This window comes from Varanus komodoensis, unplaced genomic scaffold (genome assembly GCF_004798865.1).
Source record: "Varanus komodoensis strain SLA01 unplaced genomic scaffold, ASM479886v1 scaffold33, whole genome shotgun sequence".
NCBI lineage: Eukaryota > Metazoa > Chordata > Lepidosauria > Squamata > Varanidae > Varanus > Varanus komodoensis.
This window is the reverse complement of record NW_025335817.1, coordinates 1,760,734-1,779,459: the sequence shown is the minus strand read 5'-3', so window position 1 is coordinate 1,779,459 and position 18,726 is coordinate 1,760,734. Positions and strand designations below refer to the sequence as shown.

The following is an 18,726-nucleotide window of genomic DNA, read 5'->3' as shown; positions in this document are numbered from 1 at the left end:
ACTTCCTAGAGACTTTCTTCTTTTGTCTGAAGTACATGCAGAGACCTTTTAAATACATAAATAAGACAGATCTTCTGAAAGTAGCCTGAAATAGATGGCGGCAGCAGGCAGAGAACATGTCTTGAGAGTTCATGGTATGGAATGCCACTTCAGCAGAAGTTCTTAAAATATGCTGCTCCCTCATTGTGTTAATATGTCGAGGCTCGGGCTTCATTTGAGGGAACCACCCCAGGCTGCCGTTTCTCCAGCATGACGTTCTTCTTTCTCCTTCCTTAGGGTCAGAAAGCTTGGATCGAGAAAACCTTCTCCAAGAGAGAGTGCGTCTACATCATTGCCCACAGCAAAGATGCCACCAGGTGATCTTTCCTCCTCTGCCTGTGTGCTTGTTCAAGTTGAACAAGACGCAGCTGGGCAGCCCTCTGAGAGGGCTGGTTTCACTGGGGGCCCTGCACCGGCTGGCCTCCTTGGCCCCTTCCAGCTCCAGGGTTCTAGGATTCGGTTTTTGGTGGGCATCCTCTCCAGAAGGGGGCTTTATCCTCCCTGGCATCTCTTTGGGGCAGTCACTTGGGTTGCTCAGGAGCAGCTCACAGGCTCCTGGCTGCTGTTGAGCTCCAGGCAGGTGTGTTCCAGGACCTGGCAGGAGCGGGGGTGGGAGAAGCCAGCTGGCAATCCACGTGGCGGAAAAGGAGAAGCATCGTCCGGACTGGGACCTGGCCAAGTCCCAGTGCAGCCACTGAGGGCCAACAGGGCCAGACGCAGGTGTGCATTTGCAGCTGGGAGAGGTGTTGTCTTTGTCCAGTGTTGGCAGCCAGACAAAGAGCACCTAAGCCATGCGTTCCTGTTGGAAAGGGGTTGCCCAGAGTGAGGAGCAAAGTCTAAGGGTGGGTTTTAGGGGGTCTGGTGGGCCTGCATGGCCCCTTGAGGTCAGCTGATGGCCTGCTTCGGCGGGCTGCTACCGCCCACCAGGTGGCACTCCCAAAGTGGGCCACCAGAGTGACAGAAGAAAGGCCCCCTGGTGGTGCTGGAGTGTGACTGAGCTGGGGACACGGTTCTGGACCCCGGCAGCCCCGAGCAGGGAAGGGACCAGCACCCAGAGGATTTGTCTGGAATCCCTGTGTTTTCATGTTGCGTGTCATATTTTAGCTCCAAAAAGTTCCCTGACATTTGACTACATCAGGACTCCAGTGTTTAATAAATTAGTTGATCTGCTTAAACAATTAGCAACCTTCTGATTATCTGAGCAACCGCCTTCATGAATTAGGCAGTAGATTTTTAAAAAGATGGCAGGTGGAAAACATTGTTTTAAAACCGGCACTCTCTCCCTCAGATTCAGAAGGAAATGCCTTGTAATTGCAAGCTACAATAAACCATTGCATCATGCCGAAAACAAGGGCAGTGTGTTCCAGAAGCGTTGTTTTGGAGATTTATGCAAATGTAATCAAATTAGCAATCCATTTAAACATTTATGAGCCATCTACCAAAATGAATTTAATTGGAGAAGAACACCAGTCTTTATTTTGGAAAAGGAAAGGAAGAGCATTTTGCGCATCAGTGCGCCGGGCACAGACCCATCGGTTGCTGCCCCGTCTTTCACCCACAGGTGCTGCTGTGGCCAGCTTCTCACTCAGCACATGCCTGTTCCCCCGAGCATAACTGCAAACAAGAATGGAGAAGAAGCAACCAAGCCGGTGGATCCTCAGCCGGAGAAGTGGTCCGTCAGTAGACACACCCAAGTGTCCCCCACGGATGCCTATGGGAACCTGGAGTTCCAGGGTGGGGGACATACCAATAAGTCCATGGTGAGCAACAGCGTGTTCCTTGCCTGGAAGGGACGGTCAGCCTAGCAGAGCCAGTGGGTGGGTTTTGGTGCTGCTGATCCCATAATATTTCGTTGGGGTGTATGTAGGGACGGGCCTGCTTCTCCCAAAATACAGCAGTCCAAGGTGGATGCTTCACACTCTGAGTCTGCAGTGGAAGAGGAGGGTGGCCAGCAAGGCTTGTTGGTAGACTGCCTGGAGTATCGGGCCATCCCGTCTGGGGAGGTGGGGATGGGCGGGCTTCTGGTCTTATCCAAAAGGGCTCTTCTTAGGTTCTTACGTCCACATTATCTTGCAGTATATCCGCGTGTCCTACGACACAAAGCCGGACGCACTGCTGCACCTCATGGTGAAAGATTGGCAGCTGGAACTCCCCAAACTGTTGATCTCTGTCCATGGGGGGCTGCAGAACTTCGAGATGCAGCCCAAACTGAAGCAAGTGTTTGGGAAAGGCCTCATCAAGGCCGCCATGACAACCGGTGCTTGGATCTTCACTGGAGGAGTCAGCACAGGTAAGAGAAGGACCGTTCTCCACAGGGAAGGGTGTCCCCTTCGGTCAGCCTCTTCCAGAAGAGTGTTTTCTTACCGTGATGGTCTAGCTAAGGACCTGAGACTGCATCGTGTTCAGGCACAATTAACGGACTGTGCACTTGGCTCTCGAGGGCAACCTGGCCTCCTGGCGGAGGAGAAACCCTGCTGCAGGCCCTGGGTTGGTTGGTTGGTTATTTATTTAAAGCATTTCTATTCCGCCCTTCATGGTCAATGTCTCAGGAAGGCTTGCAAAGTTTAAAGTCAACAACAATGGTAAAAGTACAATCAGTAATACAGATAAAACAATAAATAGCAAAAGATGAATACATCCCATTCATAAAAGAAATAAATAAAATGAAATGAAAATGCAACTGTTAACTTAAACATGTAGAATCCCTGAGTCTTAAAATGACAGTTAAATAAAAAGGTTTTCGCCTGGTGCCAAAAAGAAAATAAGCTCGGCGCCAGGCAAACCTCTCTGGGGAGCGCATTCCACACTCTGGGCTGGGCGCTCTGGCAGAGAGCTGCATGAAACCCCGCTTGACAGAACCCTTACCAACTCCTTGTGTGGTTCCCGAAGCCAGCCATGAACTTCCAAGCAGCCTACATTGCAATAGCAAGCTATTAGGCCATTTTCTCTTTAAATAATACAATTTCAAAATTCAGGCTAGAGAACCTGGGGGGTGAACTTCATTTTGGGAAGTTTCCCAAAGTTTGGGAAGTTAAAAATTTCCATTTTTAAGTGAGCAAGGTCCCAGACATAATTTGGGCAAAGTGAGCAAGGTCCCAGATATAATTTGGGCAAAGTGAGCAAGGTCCCAGATATAATTTGGGCAAAGTGAGCAAGGTCCCAGATATTATTGTCACCAATTTCAGCCCTGCCCAGAGTCCGTGGTGTGCGGCCACCCTGGAATGTCTTGCTAGACATGCAGGGAGCGAATTCTTCCTGGAGAAGGCCCTCCAAGGCACTGCTCGTGCTGTGGGGAAGACTGTAATGGACCAGAGAACCCCTCCTCTTGCAGGTGTCATTCGCCATGTAGGAGATGCCTTGAAGGATCATTCTTCCAAATCTAGAGGGCGCATCTGTGCCATAGGAATCGCCCCCTGGGGCATCGTGGAGAACAAGGAGGATCTGATCGGGAGAGATGTAAGTGCCCTGTTTCCGTTTCATCTAGCCTGGCTGTTCGTTTCTGCGCTGCCCTCTGCCGAAAGGATGCGTCGAGCTGATCGGCAAATCCAACAGGCATTAAAGGGTAGTTTGTGTGCAAGGATTAAAGGACAAGTATTTATAAGGACAAGAGTTCGGGGGAAACCGAATAAGTGAGAAAAGCCAGACTCTTCCTCGTTTGTGTGCCTGCCCAGAGTCAGAGGCCAGGCGCTTTTATCAGCCCAAGAACAGGTGCTGCTCAGAAGTGAAAGCTTTCCCTGGCACGGAGATGAAATGAGAAGAAATCATTTTCTTTCAGCAGATATTTTTAGATAAAGCATTCCATCAGGATTGGCTTTTTGCTCTGGGTTGCTTTCATTATCAGCCCATTTCCTGTATTCTCAGTTCATGTAGGTGTTGCATTGCTTTCCCTTGCTTTGCTGTTAGCCACTTGGTGCATCGGTTTAGGCTTGAACCTGGCCAGCCCTTACCTACGGTGCGTTTTCCAGGTGCGTTGGACTGTCACCCAAAGCTAGCTGGGTGACAATGTATCGCAAGCCAATATATCTTGAAGGCATATTCTGTGGCTTGGTGCTTGGCAAATGTGCTTTTCTGAGTTTCTTGCTGCCTTGCTTCCTCCGTTGAGAGTACAAGATGGGGAGGAGACTGCTGCTTCCAACCTCACCACTAGGGGGCCCCACTGCATCCAGACTGCTGGAACTAAACCACAATTTGACAGCAAGCCAGGATCATAAACCACAGTTGGATGCTGGTTTCTTTAGATTTGGGATACTTGAAGAATTCAGCCTTTAGAAGATTCAAAATGAAAGGGCCTGATCCACACCCACCAGAGTAACACATAGATCAGAATATCGCTATGTCAGATTTCATTCTTCTCCTAACATTGCTACATAGTCATCTGCTCAAAACAACCACAAACCAAACCAAATCTGCATTTAAAGATTAATTTTTGAGATAAAAATCTGTATTTTAGAGGAAATACATGTAAGAGCACGTATTTCAACGCATGAGTTCATGCAGGGTTTTGTCTCGGAGTCCGCAGATGAATGCCGAAACAAGGAAGGTGTGGCCGCATGAGTGAACCCTCACAGAAGGGGTGTAGGACAGAGGTCGATCTGGCTTGCACTGTCCACTCATGCGCTGCACACTCCTGGGGGGGAGGAGAGAGAGCAGGCATGTGGCAGCCGCCTCTGCTTTTGACCAGCTGCCCACAGGTGGCCCTTCGTAGGCAGCGTAGCGAAACAGCCAATGCTCGAGTGCAGAGGAGCCGCTCAGCAGCCTTGCTGATCAAAGGCGGTTCGGTGATGCATGCAGAAGGGCCAGGCGTTTGCCCACGGAGGTCCGCGGGGTGCAAAGCGCATTAGGAATACATGAGCCAATTTCAGGATGTGGATTTCTGAACCTTGCATATTTACGCCAAAGAGCTGCGATTTGCAGCTGCATCGGCCGGGACTTTGGTCCAACCATCCTTGCAAAGCCTACTTCACAAGTTTGCTGTGAAAATAACGGAAGAGAAGGGACTGCGGATGCTGCCCTGAACATGCCAGAGGGGAGAGAAGATAGAAATTGCCTAAATAAATAGTTTTGTCTTCCCCCAGAGACTTCTGGGAACTGTCATTTGTGGAGGGCACTCAGAGAATTCTAACCAGCTCCTCCCAGAATCTCGGTCCCCCAGGTTTCCGGGGTGAGAGACGATGATTGCCATTTTTTTTTTTTTTTTTTGTAAAGCCAGATACACCCAGAGCAAGCTGCAGATTTGAACCGTTTCGGCTTCTTTGCAGGGAATAAATGGAACCAAACTCGGAATAGAAATAAAATTGCACTTTTCTTTTTAACAGGTGACGAGAGTTTATCAAACTATGTCAAACCCACTAAGCAAACTCTCTGTGCTCAACAGTTCTCATACGCATTTTATCCTCGCCGACAACGGCACCCTCGGCAAATATGGGGCAGAAGTGAAACTGAGGCGCCAGCTGGAAAAACACATCTCACTCCAGAAAATCAACACGCGTAAGTGTCAGTTTGGGTGCAGCCTGAAACGCGAGGGGTTTCTTGGTCGAGGTCGTGTGAAACATTTTCCTGCCACTTAAGACTCATGACAGAGTAGTGAGATGATCAAATCAGATGGCTGTTGCTCACGCAAATACGTTAATTAATTCAGATCAGACAGGTGAATATAACGTTTGCTCTGCCCACATTCACATCATGTTGGTTTTTGCAACAACTTGGCATGGTTGATTCCCGAAGGCAGCCCTGACAGAGAATTACATCTGATTCTAGAGAACGTTTTGGTTGAACTTTGAGCTCCCCAGTCCAAATCCAACCACTACATCCCGTTGGCAGAGAAATCAGAATTATTAAGTGCCTAACTGGCCAGTTGTGGCGGGTGGGAATGATTTATCTTCTGGCACATGTATTTGCTTAAAAGCAAATATACCTCCTCTCCTGAAGTCTGAGGTATTTACAGAAGCAACTAAAGCTATGTAATAACAGTAAAATCCTAAAAAGAGACTCTCTGCCCCTTTTGCTTTTCTCCATTTTGAAGAACAAGTAGGGAATTCACCAAATGGATGACCGTCATCAGCAGAATAACCTCATGCCTTTAAAGCTCTAATTCAGCTGCTGGAAGCCTCTGAAAATAAGTGGCCCCATTCCAGATTGCTTGGGAGGAAGAGCATTGCCACGTGTCCTCTGGGAGGTCACTCCGGTGTCTCAGGGCCACCGCTGAACAGACCCTGCTCTAGTTCCAGCAATATGCAGATCCCAGCGATTCCACTCTGCGTACGCACACCGTGCTGCAAGCCGTGAATGCGAGCCCATGGGGGCTCTTTCGTGGTTGCCAGCGCCGCAGGTGAATGCAGCCAGGGATCATGGCCGATGGACGGTCCCCAGCGCGCAGCTCTGTTCGACACGTGCAGTTGCTAAATGCACACTGGTTGTGTCTGCCTGTTGTGTTGGTTTGTATAGCATGCACAAGCATATGAAGCCAGTCTCCCATTCACAGTTCCCGGGGATTATGCGCCCGTTTTCGCCCTTGGGAAGTGTCTGCCCTCAGCTCTTTGGGTGCGGAGCATTGTGTGCAAACCTTTGGGGTATGTCTCCCCACGTTTAGGCCTGCAGCTTTCTCACAGGCAACCAAGTCTGCATGGATCGTGTGGCCTGCGGGCTTCCCTTTGTCATCCTATGCCTGGAGATCACCGAGAGGCAGGGACAGCAAAAGGGCGCTCAGCTGTCATCTCTCACGGCGACTGACCGGCGTGACTCGCAGCCGAGCAGCAAAGAGCGCCTGGCGGGCCCTGGCCTAGATGGATGCCACGTGCAGCGGCTTCTCCGTGTCCGTGTTCTGCTGCTGCACAGACTGTCTTGAAATCAGAAGCCATGCTTCTTTGAGATTGCAGAGAACGTTCAGGAAGCCCTCTTTCTCTCATTCCCTGGTGTCGCACAACATCCTGGCTAACGGAGAAGTCAAAATGTCTGCTTCTTCCAAACTAGTTCTTAGAATCATAGAACAGTAGAGTTGGAAGGGCCCATGAAGGCCATCGGGTCCAACTCCTGGATCACAGAATCATAGAATCATGGAATAGTAGAGTTGGAGGGGGCCATGAAGGCCATCGGATCCAACCCCTGGATCGCAGAATCATAGAACCATGGAATAGCAGAGTTGGAAGGGGCCATGAAGGCCATCAGGTCCACCCCCCCTGCTGTTGCAGGACACCAAGTCACACCACCCCACTCAGAGGGCTGCCCAGCTTTTTCTTGAATGTCTCTAGTGTGGGGGAGCTCACCCCCTCTCCAGCCAGCTGGTTCCACTGCCGTATTGCTCTGCCTGTGAGATATCCAGTCTGAATCTGGGTTGTAGCAACTTGACTTGATTATCCCATGTCCTCCACTCTGGCATCAGCAAGAAGAGATCTTGACCTTCCTCTTTATGACAGCCTTTGAGGTACTTATAGAGGGATACCATGTCCCCCCTCAGTCTTCTTTTCTCAGTCTCTCCTCCCAGGGCAGTGTTTCCAACCCCTGGATCATTTTTGTTGCCCTCCGCTGGACTCTTTCCAATTTTCCTGCATCTTTCTTAAATCTTGGTGCCCAGTTAATGGGCCCCTGTGTTTTTTCCGCAGGGCTGGGGCAAGGTGTCCCTGTCGTCGGGCTGATTGTCGAAGGGGGTCCCAATGTGATATCGATCGTCTTGGAATGCCTGCGTGAAGAGCCGCCTCTCCCCGTTGTGGTCTGCGACGGCAGCGGGAGAGCATCCGACATCTTATCGTTCGCGCACAAGTACTCTGAAGAAGGAGGGTAAGAGGCGCGGGGCTGCTGGAGCAGCCCTGCCAAGATGGTGTTCTCCAGATATGTTGGGACTTCACCTCCCCCAGTTCCCAGTCAGCACCATGCATGATGGAATTGCAGTCCCAACACAGCTGGCTAGTGGCAACTGGAGAAAAGCTCATTGGACCTTGCCAGTGATGCTACAAGAATATCGAGCCTTGCTCGTCTTATGCCCGTGCTTCTAGCAAACCACAGTTTCCCATCAGCCAAGTTCAGATATAACCCTGATGTCTCCTGTAGTGAATACACATTGCGCTTGAGCGATTCCCCTTCATCTTTTCTCCAACACAAGCCATGCCGAACTGTTCTTGGTTTAAACTGCAGTGTATAGTTTAAACTAAGTCAGTTCAAAATAAGCCAGGATTGAAGCGGAGTTTCTTACTGAGCTTTAATAAACTGTGGTTTGAAAGAATGGCTGTTCCTCGTCCAATTGGATGCTTCTCGTCCTAGATGCATGATTGTGCTGGGGGACGTAAGGGTTGAAGGCCAACCATGAGGAATGGTCCACACCAATGGATTCCCTTCCTGGGAGGCCCCACGGACTAGATCTGTGGGCTGGGTGGTTTGTCTAGTATTATCTCATGTTTCCAATGTCTAAAGTACTTTACATATAGCAGCAATCCAGGGCAGCCACGTTGAGGGATAGAACTTGCAAGGCAGAATGATTGTTCATCTCCTATCTGTTCATTGTTTTGTCATGAACAGATATTCAAAACATGCTGGACAAATTGAATGATGAGCACTGCAACCCGTATCTGGGAGCAACTCAGCGATTTCCTTGGTACTTGCTTCCGAGTCCACAGCTGTAGGAATCGTGCTGCAAAACTTTGTTTTAAAGCATGGCTGTTGTTGTTTCCCTGAAGCCTAAATGTGAATTCATTTTCTGTCTGCTTTGCCTCTCTTGGTTTTAGCATTATCAGCGAATCTCTGAGGGACCAGCTGCTTGTCACCATCCAGAAAACCTTCAGCTACAGCCGGAATCAAGCCCACCAGCTCTTTGTAATCCTCATGGAATGTATGAAAAAGAAAGAACTCGTAAGGATTTCAGACTCCATTGGCAAAACCCATCAAGAGGCAGAACCCAAGGGTTATGCTTAGCCTGGGCTGCCCCCCTTTTCCAAGGAAAGGAGTATTTATCCTTTCAGAGTATTTTTATCCCACCGTATCCACAGAAGTTACCAAGATGAGTCAAAACAATTGAAAACAGTGCTGGCCAGAGCCACAATAGAGCACGTTAAAAGGGTAATGCCACTAAAAGCCCCCAAACAAGATGGTGCGCAGAGAGGGCCGGGCGCTTTGCTTTCCGGCCGACTCCCCCGTGCAACATGCCCGCTCCAGCCGCTCTCTGCCCGCAAAGGAACTGCTTGCAGCTGATGGCACCATCTGTGCTAATTACCCAACGGCGCTGGGGAATTTTTTTCAGAGGGAAACCTCTGCAAGGAATAAGGGCTGCATGTGTCTCCGTTCCCATGAGCCACAGCTGGACCATGCTTGGATGCCTTACTTGGAAAAACAAGGCTCATTCATTAAGCATGAATAATAATAATAATAATAATAATAATAATAATAATATAATAGCAGCAGCAATAATCTGCTATTACTGCTGCAGCTGATTTCAGGCAACCTAAAAATAGTATTTATTATTTATTTATTAGGGGTATTTCTAACCCGTCCATTACTGTAAGTCTCTGGACGGCTTATAATAATTTTAGATAAGCAACAGCGATGATCATGATAACAATATCCATTTAGGTCATCATTACATATCAAAAATATCTCTAAGCAGTTTACAGAAGCAGAAATTAAAATCCATTTCGATGAATGCGAAGACGCATTAGTTACTGTTAAAACCAAAGTGAAAAACACCGTAATTCATCCACGGCTTAACTGGAGAGCACAATCGTTCAGGGAATGAAGAGATGGGTCTTTAACCGGCCCCCAGAAGGTCCCCCTCGGATGGCCACCTGCTTGGGCGTTCCATAAAGTGGGCGCCACTCCTGTGAGAGCCTTTCCGTGGGTTGTGCCCGGGTGGCAGTTGGCCAGTCACGGCGAGCTGACAACGCCTCCTCCGACCCGCTTAGCAATCATGCCAGTGGATCTCTGGGATTCCCAGGTTTGGCTTGGCCCTTACGCACTTCCCTCTGCAGAGAGCGTGACGCTGAGCCCAGCCTTCCAGGAGTCACCAGCACAAGGGGTGACTACCGCAGACGTCCTCGTGTGCGTTGGTTTCACTCAGCCCTTCAGCCAAAGGAACAACAAAACAACCCGGAGTCACGTCGAAAAATGAATAATAAGACCCTCCTTGCTCTCAGGCACATCCAAGAGACCAGTGGAAATAGGGCACTCCTCAGGAAACCCTCCGAGCTTATTTCTGTGGCAAAGTTCGGGATACCCAGTCGATACGTAGCGTGTGTCTCCCGTTATGTTCAGGAAACAGTTCGCCTTGCACCCAGTAACTAGCAACCTACCAAAAATACTGCCAAGATACACCCCATATTCCTCCCTCCTCCAGATTCAGTTTCAGCAACCCAAGCTATGCCTGCATTCACTGCCCCCTCGGGAAGAAGGAAGGAAGGAAGGAAGGAAGGAAGGAAGGAAGGAAGGAAGGAAGGAAGGACAGACGGACAGACAGAGCTGCCCTGCCCCCACACCTCTCTGTCTGAGTTTTGCATGAACATGGATGCATAACTGTCAGGCCCCTCGCCTTCTGCCCCCGCCCCATAGCAATGCATCCTTCCAAGCGGTGGCGCATGGGTGAACGTTGCCGTCGGGTTTGGAAGGGTCCCCCACCCACCCCGTCCCGCTCAGTGCTGGGGCAAAGCTGTTGCGCAAGCTAGTGCAAGTTCCCATTTGCGCTCTTCCCAGGCCTGCCCTCCGTCCCACCGGATCCCTCGGTGGTTTTGCACTGCCTGTGCCAGACGGGCCACTGCACTGCCTGGAAGGAGGAAGTGCCTCTGCCGCCTTCACTCCGGCACCGGCCGGTGGTTCATCGGCACACGGGGACTTTGTCCTGAGGCATGAATGGGGAAGCCCCCTCTCAGGCGCTTAACTGGTCACGTTGCCTGGCCCATCTGCTCTGGCAGGGCATCCCTTGTGATTATATAATCTAATCTGCCCTTCTGTCTTAAAAGCCTCATCCCGCGGCTGCCTTTTTATTGGTGTCTGTATCATTCCAGAGGACATAAAGTAAGCAAATTAGAGAATGCGCATTTTGCAATAGCAATTTTTTTTTCAAAAAGGAGGAATTAGGAGACCAATTTGATCAGATTACCTATAAATCCCCGTGTTCCAGTTTGGGGATAAATGGTTGCAGACAGAACATCCAGGCGAGTCCATTCAGTTTCCCTTCTCTACCAAATCATTAAAGCGCTCTGTGGCCTGTGACAACACAGGGCCTTTAGAAAGAAAAGGCAAAGAGCTAATGCATGTTGGGGCAAAGAGTCAAATACACGCTGGTGGGAACTGAGCTAGCAGTAGCTGCCCCAGAAAGATTTGGGGGCTGTGATGAGCCGCTTGATGAAACTGTATGTGGCATCTGTGAACTTGAGGTTAGGTGTAAATAAGAAAGGAATCACACATAAAATTGCCAGTATTGTACCGCCCGGATACAAATCCACAGCGTGACAGTATTGTGCACAGCTCTGCTCCTTGCTATTGTGGCATTGGAAAAGCTGCAGAAACAAACAACTAACACTGTCAAGGGGTTGGGCCAATGTTGACAAAAACTGAGGTTGGTGGGCCTGGGAAAAGGCAACACGGAGCTGTAACTTGCACCTTTTCTTCTTTTGGTTTGCCGATCTTTAGATCACGGTGTTCCGAATGGGCTCTGAGGGGCAGCAAGATATTGAGATGTCGATCTTAACAGCTCTTCTTAAAGGTGAGTTATCCAAGCGAGGATGTAGAAATGCGGGGAGCACCTTGCTCTCCATTTGCATATCAGGCTATCATGATTAGTTAGGCAAATCTCCATTTATCCAGTGGGGACCTGCTTTCCAGTGCCGCTTTTGAAGCCAACCAGTTGCCCATAATTCTTCCATGATCATGAGCAGAACCATCGGTTGGTTGGTTGCTTTAGCTTGGTCTGTTTTTGCGTGCTGGTTAGAACTGGTCGAGCTGCAGTTGCCTGCGCTTTGAAGGACAGCGGTATCTTTCCTTAGGTACAAATGCATCCGCACCAGATCAGCTGAGCTTAGCATTGGCCTGGAACCGTGTGGATATCGCCCGTAGCCAAATCTTTGTCTTTGGTCATCACTGGCCGGTAAGACCTTTTCTCCGAGCCACCGTTTGGTATTTCCTATGGTTCACAGGACTGCTTTTCAAGGAAGGGCCAAGCCATCTGGCTATTGCCAAATGACCCGTCCAGGGTGGCACCCAGGACTGGTTGAGTCGGCACGTACCAAGGGCCTGCACCCCAGCGGGGGGGGGGGGGGGGGCGGCGGCAAGCACTCCTGGAGTTGCTCCTGCTCCTCCTCCTCGCCCGCTCACCCACCTCTCTCCCCAGCCCAGCAGCGCTGGTGAGGACACAGCAGCCGATGCCACGGAGTGTCTGCTCAGGGGCTTTCTCTAGCTGTCAAGCAAGCAGTGATGGGAAAGACGGCGAGGAGGAAGAGGGGCTGGCGACAGTGTGGTGTGGGGGTAGACCCACTGAGAGGGAGGGCCTCCTGAAGGTGCCTTGCCTAAGAGCCTAAAGAAACCTGGTGCCAACTGTAGCCTTGGCAAGGGGGTGCGGCCCCAGCTTTGACCATGTCCAGCTGGATTGCTGTACTATAGGGTTACCTTTGCCCAGCCCTTGGGCAGCCTCACTGGCCAGTTTCACCCTCGAAACCCCCAGATGTCCTTGTGTGTATGTCCTACCGAGTGGCAGCATGGGATGTAGCGGGTCCATCGCTCTGGGGTTTCACCTGCAGCCCCTGGGAAGCCTCGCGGCTACGGACGGGTCCGGCCCAGAAAAGGAGAAGAAATCTCCAGCGCCTCAAACAAAAGGAGCGCGGGGCAAAGGCAAAGGCAAGAAGAAAGGTGGGAAGCAGAAGGAAGAACCGGAGGAAGAGACGGATCCGAGGAAGATCGAGCTGCTCAACTGGGTGAGAGTAAACACCGTGTTGCCCTTCTTCAGACACGGATCCCCTTCGCTAGCTCCGCTCCACTTTCGCTCTTGCAATGCCTTCTCCAAAATAACCCGAGCAGGTGCAGCCTTGAACGCACCATCGTGCTGGCTCCTTCTTTCGCTTTTTAGAAGGCTAGTGTTTCTGTACCGCTTGAAACTGCCTTCCTGTCTTCCCAGAAAGTCTTTGAAGCCTTCCCCCTCCCTTGAGGGTGAAATGGTGCGTTAGCACACAAATGTGCTCCAAGAGAAGTCAGTCTTTCGTGCAGGATCCTCCTGCGTGTGCCGTGGGCCGAGCCGCTCAGGTTAACCTCGTGAAATTGACACTTTTCACACGCAGGGGAGGTGCCCCCCAATAAGCTCCACGATGGAGTTCTTGCATGGTGGGGGTGCTGGTGCTTAGCCCCCAAAGGGCAGCGTGTTCAGGTTATGCAATGCCTGCGCATGGACTTGTACTTGTAAAAACACACCGCACTGTAGTTGTAAAAACACACCGCACTGCGTCTGTTACCGCAGAGCTGTTGCGTCTCAGCCCTGCAGGCTAAACCAGGCCGCCTTCCTTTGCTGCCAGCCTCTTTCCCCCATCTGCCTTTGCACATCCCTCCCATCCTAAAATGTGGCGTTGGCCCTGCGAATGCTTCGTTATTAACAGCCTTGGCCTGTATTTTTGGCATTTTGGTCCCGCCTCTTTTGCTGCCAAAAGCACGCAGCCTCTATGAGCTTTCCCCAAACTCTCGACCTGAAAGATCTCCAACACCACCTCCTGGAGGCGCACGTCACGATGCTCATGAAGATAATGGAGAGGGTCTGAGGGTGGACGCAAACTCGCCCCAGCCCTGGGAGATGTCCAGAGCTGCCGGGGGGCTGCTGCCAGGGCAGCCCCCACGAGAAACACAGCCGTCCTGTGGGAACTGCTCGTGGCATCTGCCACGATTTGTGCAATCCCACTGCAACCAAGGCACTCCTAGGGAGTGGGGGGCACCCCACTCTCAATACGAAAGAGCAGTAGTGCAGCGTGAGTGGAGCCCAGAGGAGGCGGAACCTCCGATCCCGGCTTCTGGCGGAGCAGCTCTTCCAAGAGGTGTCTTTGCAGGACGTGTCTCTGTCCAGCGCTCCCGTGCACAGCATGTTCAGTCCTGCTCCCGTTTGCAGGTCAATTCCTTGGAGCAAGCCATGCTGGATGCACTTGTGCTGGATCGGGTGGACTTCGTGAAGCTCCTCATCGAGAATGGAGTCAGCATGCAGCGGTTCCTCACCATCCCGCGCCTGGAAGAGCTTTATAACACGGTGAGTGTCCTTCAGGGCATCCCCGGCAGAGTGGAAATGACGGGGACATATATAGCAGTAGACTAAGGCGCGTTGATGGAAGGACTTCGTCCAGGGGTGAGGTTGTCCCCGAGGGGCTGAGCTTTCTGGAGGGCTGCCAGTCACCTTTGGACAAGCTTTGCTGATTCCAAGACTCACAAGTCGCCATCGGCAGAGTGGGCTAGATCCGGTGATCCTCTGGTTGACACAGGCTCAATGATTTGGACCCCAGAGAGGGATTGGACCGGCAGGACATCCTAGGAAGGAAGGCAAAGAGAGCCAGGGGCTGGGAAGAAAACGTGGTTTGGAGGAGAGGGATGCGAGAGGAAAACTGGGAAAGAGAAGGGGCATAGCTCGGAGATGTGTAAATCACAACTTTTAATACACAATCGCCCTATTAAAACTCTTGACAGTGCCTGGGCGTTCTCTTTTTCAGAGACTGGGTCCACCAAACACCCTACATCTTCTTGTCAGAGATGTAAAAAAGGTAAGAGAAAAGAGGTTTGTGGGTACAAAGCTGGGTGGATCAAACATTTCTCTGAGTGTGGTGTCATGGTGAAGAGCGTGGGACTGGGACTCAGACGATCTGGGTTCTAGTCCCCGCTCAGCCATGGAGCCAACTGGGTGACTTTGGGCCAGTCACGGACGCTCGGCCCAACCTACCTCACAGGGCTGTTGTTGTGGGGATAAGATGGAGGAGGAGATGTAAGCTGCCTTGAGCCCTTTGTAGGAAAAAGGCAGGATATAAATCGAAAAATAAATAAATAAACAAACAAACTAGACAGGCCAGCAGGAGGAATGGGAAGCTTTCCAGGATGGAATCCGGCCTCTGATGGCTGGCACTTTCTTGAAAAATCTCAGTGTTTGGTTGATGATAAGTTCCGCTTGTGGAACTGTTTTGCTCAGCCTAGAACTCCCATCGTTCCCACCAGCACAGCTGGAGGCCATGCTGCCTGTTGTCCCTCCCAGTTGTGGAAGGCACCCAGTTGTGCTAGAGTGCGCGATGAGAATCATTTGGAGAAACACAAAATGCCAGGAAAAGAGGAACTCAAAAAAAGAACACTGACACCCATTGGTTTATTGGTATGGACTTGTGCATAGAAAAGTTGTGCAGTGCATGGTTCACTTGATGCTTTTCCAAGAGCCTCTGCATTCTTCCAGAGAGGTTAAGTAGTTCCTTTTTTCTTAGAGTTGGACCACAGGTCAAAGGAACCTTGGAAGAGGCCATACGTATATCAAGCCAGGTTGTTTACCCAGCATTGCCCACACTGACTGGCAAGTGGCTATCCAGGGCTGGGACAGAAGGTCTTTCCCAGCCGTGCCTGAGAAGCCCAAGCCCTTGCTCTCGAAGGAGAGCTTTGTCCAGCAGCCCGTCTGGGGTCCATCTACACCAGATGGACGCAGATCTTTCCATTCAGCCATTGTTGCTCCATGGGGATGCCTCTGCCCGTGTGCTGAGGACACACTGCAGAGGAAGATGATTAGCTTGGAGCCAACTTGTGAGCTGCTGGAGCTTGGCTGTGGTGGAAAGTGCAAAGCTCAACTCCACAGGCCTTTTGTCTGATTCAGCAGGGCTGTTTATCAGGTTGATGTCTGGGAGTGCTTTGGCAGCTTGGGAGTGCTCCTCAGCCCGGAGCTGTCCTTGGAAGCTCAAGTGACAGCGGTGGCGAGGAGCGCTTTCCTTCAGCTTCGGCTGATCCATCAGCTGCGTCTCTACCTGGAGGACGACTGCCTTGCAACAGTGACGCATGCATTGGTTACTTCCTGGTTGGATTTCTGCAACGCGCTCTACGTGGGGCTGCCCTTGAAGACAGTCCGGATACTTCAGATGGTGCAAAATAGAGCTGTCAGGTTGCCAACAGGGACTGGGCATTGTTCTCATATAACCCCAGTCCTCTACCAGCTCCACTGGCTTCCCATCGAAGTCCAGGCTGAATTCAAGGTGCTGGTTATTACCAATAAATCCCTAAACGGCTTGGGACCTGGATACTTGAAGGGACGCCTTCTTCCCTATTTGCCCTCCCACCCCCTGAGATCGGCAGCAGAAGCCCTTCTCCGGGAACCCTCCATGGAAGACGTTAGGAGGCAGAGCACCCGGAGGAGGGCCTTCTCTGCAATGGCGCCCCATCTATGGAATGCGCTCCCCAGAGAGGCCCGCCTGACGCCATCATTATGTTTTTCGGCACCAGGTTAAGACCTTTTTATTTGATCAATATTTTAATAAGTTTTAATACTGAATCTTATCATCATATTTTAATTGCAGCCAGAGTGGGTCATTAATTAATTTACATTATGTTAGATATTTGTATTTTATTTGTGTGAGCCGTCCGGAGGCTCTTGCAAAGGACGGCATACAAATAGCCTAACTAAATAAATAATAACAATAAATAAATCATGTTCACTGGAAAGAAGGGGGTCCCCAAAACCAAGTCACCCTCATGGAGTCTGTGTCACCACCAGTTCGTTCCTCAGAGAAGGCATGCCGTGATCTCCTCACTTTGTTCCACCCCAAACATTTTTCAGTGTCATTCATACGCCGGTGTCTCGCTTCATCTCACGCTCTTTCTCTTTCCTCCCATTGCATTTTCATGGCTCATTCTCATTCAGCGGCAATCCAGGGGTTTCGGATGGGTTAATATGGAGGTGAATGTCACATTTCATCTGCATTATTGTCGCACGTGTTTGTAGATTAGACCCCATTGCTCCCTCTTGCACATAAAAGACACCCGGATTCAAGAGAGAAAGCAAAGTCCCAGGAGGTGTGTGAAATGTTGATATAGCTGCCAAATCTTCGGGAACATGTCAGATGTAGAAGTAGACAACCTACTTGTTCGCCAAATCTGAGCTGCAGACGAGTGTAAGATTGTTTAGCCTTGTCCTGCTGTGAATTGTAGTGAATCTGAGTTTGCTAAATAGCATGAAGTAGTTGGGTTTCCATCCAGCACAAGGCCCTGAAAACTTTGCATCTGGTGCATGAAACAGAAATTTGGAAGAGGAGGCCAGAAAAGGGGAATCCCTTCCAAAACTGCACTAGCAATGTACACTCCCAAACTGGGGTGTGCATGATCTTTACAAGCGACTCTCATCCCTCATTCCTGATTCACACTCCCTCTTGCGTGTTTTAAAGCAAGCAAGCAAGCAAGCAGGCAAGCATCACGGCCTGGTGTGCGAACCGTGAATTAGAACCTCCAGGCCTGATCACCATCCTCACCCAGTGGTCTGTGCACAAGTGACTTTCTCGCTTGTGTGTGTAAGAAGAAAGCAGGCATTGCTGCAGGGTGAATGGATAAACAAAACATTGAGGTGCTAAGAAGGCTGGAAGGAAACACTCTGCATTTCCTGTAGCAGCTGACAGAGGAGCCCACCCAGAGGCTTTTGAACACTCGTCCATAAATGGCTGTGTAAACTGACACAGCGTTCTGGTAGAAATTCACGACGGGGTTGACCATTTTGACAAGCCAAATAAAGCTTATCCAAGCCCCACGGACAAAGCTTTGAATGGTTAGATCTTGGTGCCCATTAAATAATGGAATGGTCATTGTGATCCCTCAAGCTGTCAAGCCAGATCTCCTGCCTGGGGACCCTCTCACATCACACCCAGCTGACCAAGTGCTCAGCACACCTCCAAGAAGGGCACGCTCTTGCACACTCGCTGTTCATTTCAGCTGGACTTGTGCAAGGGTGTTTCTCTGTGGATTTTACCTTAATGACTTACAGCCTGATTTGTCTATTTCCTTCTTTCTTATCTAGAAATTTGGAGCAAATCCATTAGTCCACAGGGGGAGTGGGGGGAAGGCTCCTCTCGGAGCATTTCACAAAGGGCTTGGAAGCCTCTTAAAAGAAAAATGCATTCTTGAAATGCTCCAGACAGACCAAAGCTGATCAGTTTTGCTTTTCGGGATGTGAGACCCATTCAAAATGCAGCCATTTCTAATGCTTCCAAAGACATTGTTTTCTGGGGACGAGAAAGAATCATTGGGCTGCTCCAGGGAGAAAACACCTCTCAGATCTGCTCTTCGGTAAATCAGCCCTGCCAATGGGAATGAAAATACCTTGCCATGAGCAAAGACTCTGTTAGGTTTTTTGAGGCAAACCCTCCCCGTCTCAAGGTTATTCACCTAAACGTTGTTCAGGGATAGGAACAAATGGCGTGGCTCCTTCCAGACTCGTCAGGCTGGCAGCCATTCGCCATGGCAACGTATAAATTAAGGATGCCTCCTGGGAGAAGCTCTTTGCCTCCATGGCTGTTCAGGTGGAGGAGAGGGGCCATTTAGTGATGGCTACAAGGCATCCCTACAAAGGATAAAAACGCCCTGAAATAGCAGCCCAATTTCAAGCATCTTTATCTAGAAGTATGGCCCTCTGATTCGAGGGGACAGCTGCTGAAGGCTTCGGCTGGTCTACTCTGAAGTGAGCCCTGTTGGTTGAATTCTAGCTGAGGGTGCTGAGCAATCTTGATCTCTAATATGCATGTGTTA

At 50.4% G+C, this 18,726-nt stretch overlaps 1 protein-coding gene across 1 annotated transcript in view; it reads left to right on the top strand.

Annotated features, from left to right (window-relative positions):
- The first annotated feature begins 1,665 nt into the window (after positions 1 to 1,665).
- The window catches only part of TRPM1 (transient receptor potential cation channel subfamily M member 1), a 45,050-nt gene continuing 27,989 nt past the window's right edge, over positions 1,666 to 18,726 (top strand). The window contains exons 1-11 of the mRNA XM_044438953.1: positions 1,666 to 1,799; positions 2,116 to 2,329; positions 3,371 to 3,495; positions 5,355 to 5,526; positions 7,638 to 7,794; positions 8,754 to 8,877; positions 11,647 to 11,719; positions 12,000 to 12,100; positions 12,750 to 12,923; positions 14,096 to 14,230; positions 14,685 to 14,735. Of these exons, the coding sequence (XP_044294888.1) occupies positions 1,797 to 1,799; positions 2,116 to 2,329; positions 3,371 to 3,495; positions 5,355 to 5,526; positions 7,638 to 7,794; positions 8,754 to 8,877; positions 11,647 to 11,719; positions 12,000 to 12,100; positions 12,750 to 12,923; positions 14,096 to 14,230; positions 14,685 to 14,735 (1,329 nt within the window). The 5' untranslated portion in view covers positions 1,666 to 1,796. The remainder of the gene's footprint in view (positions 1,800 to 2,115; positions 2,330 to 3,370; positions 3,496 to 5,354; positions 5,527 to 7,637; positions 7,795 to 8,753; positions 8,878 to 11,646; positions 11,720 to 11,999; positions 12,101 to 12,749; positions 12,924 to 14,095; positions 14,231 to 14,684; positions 14,736 to 18,726) is intronic.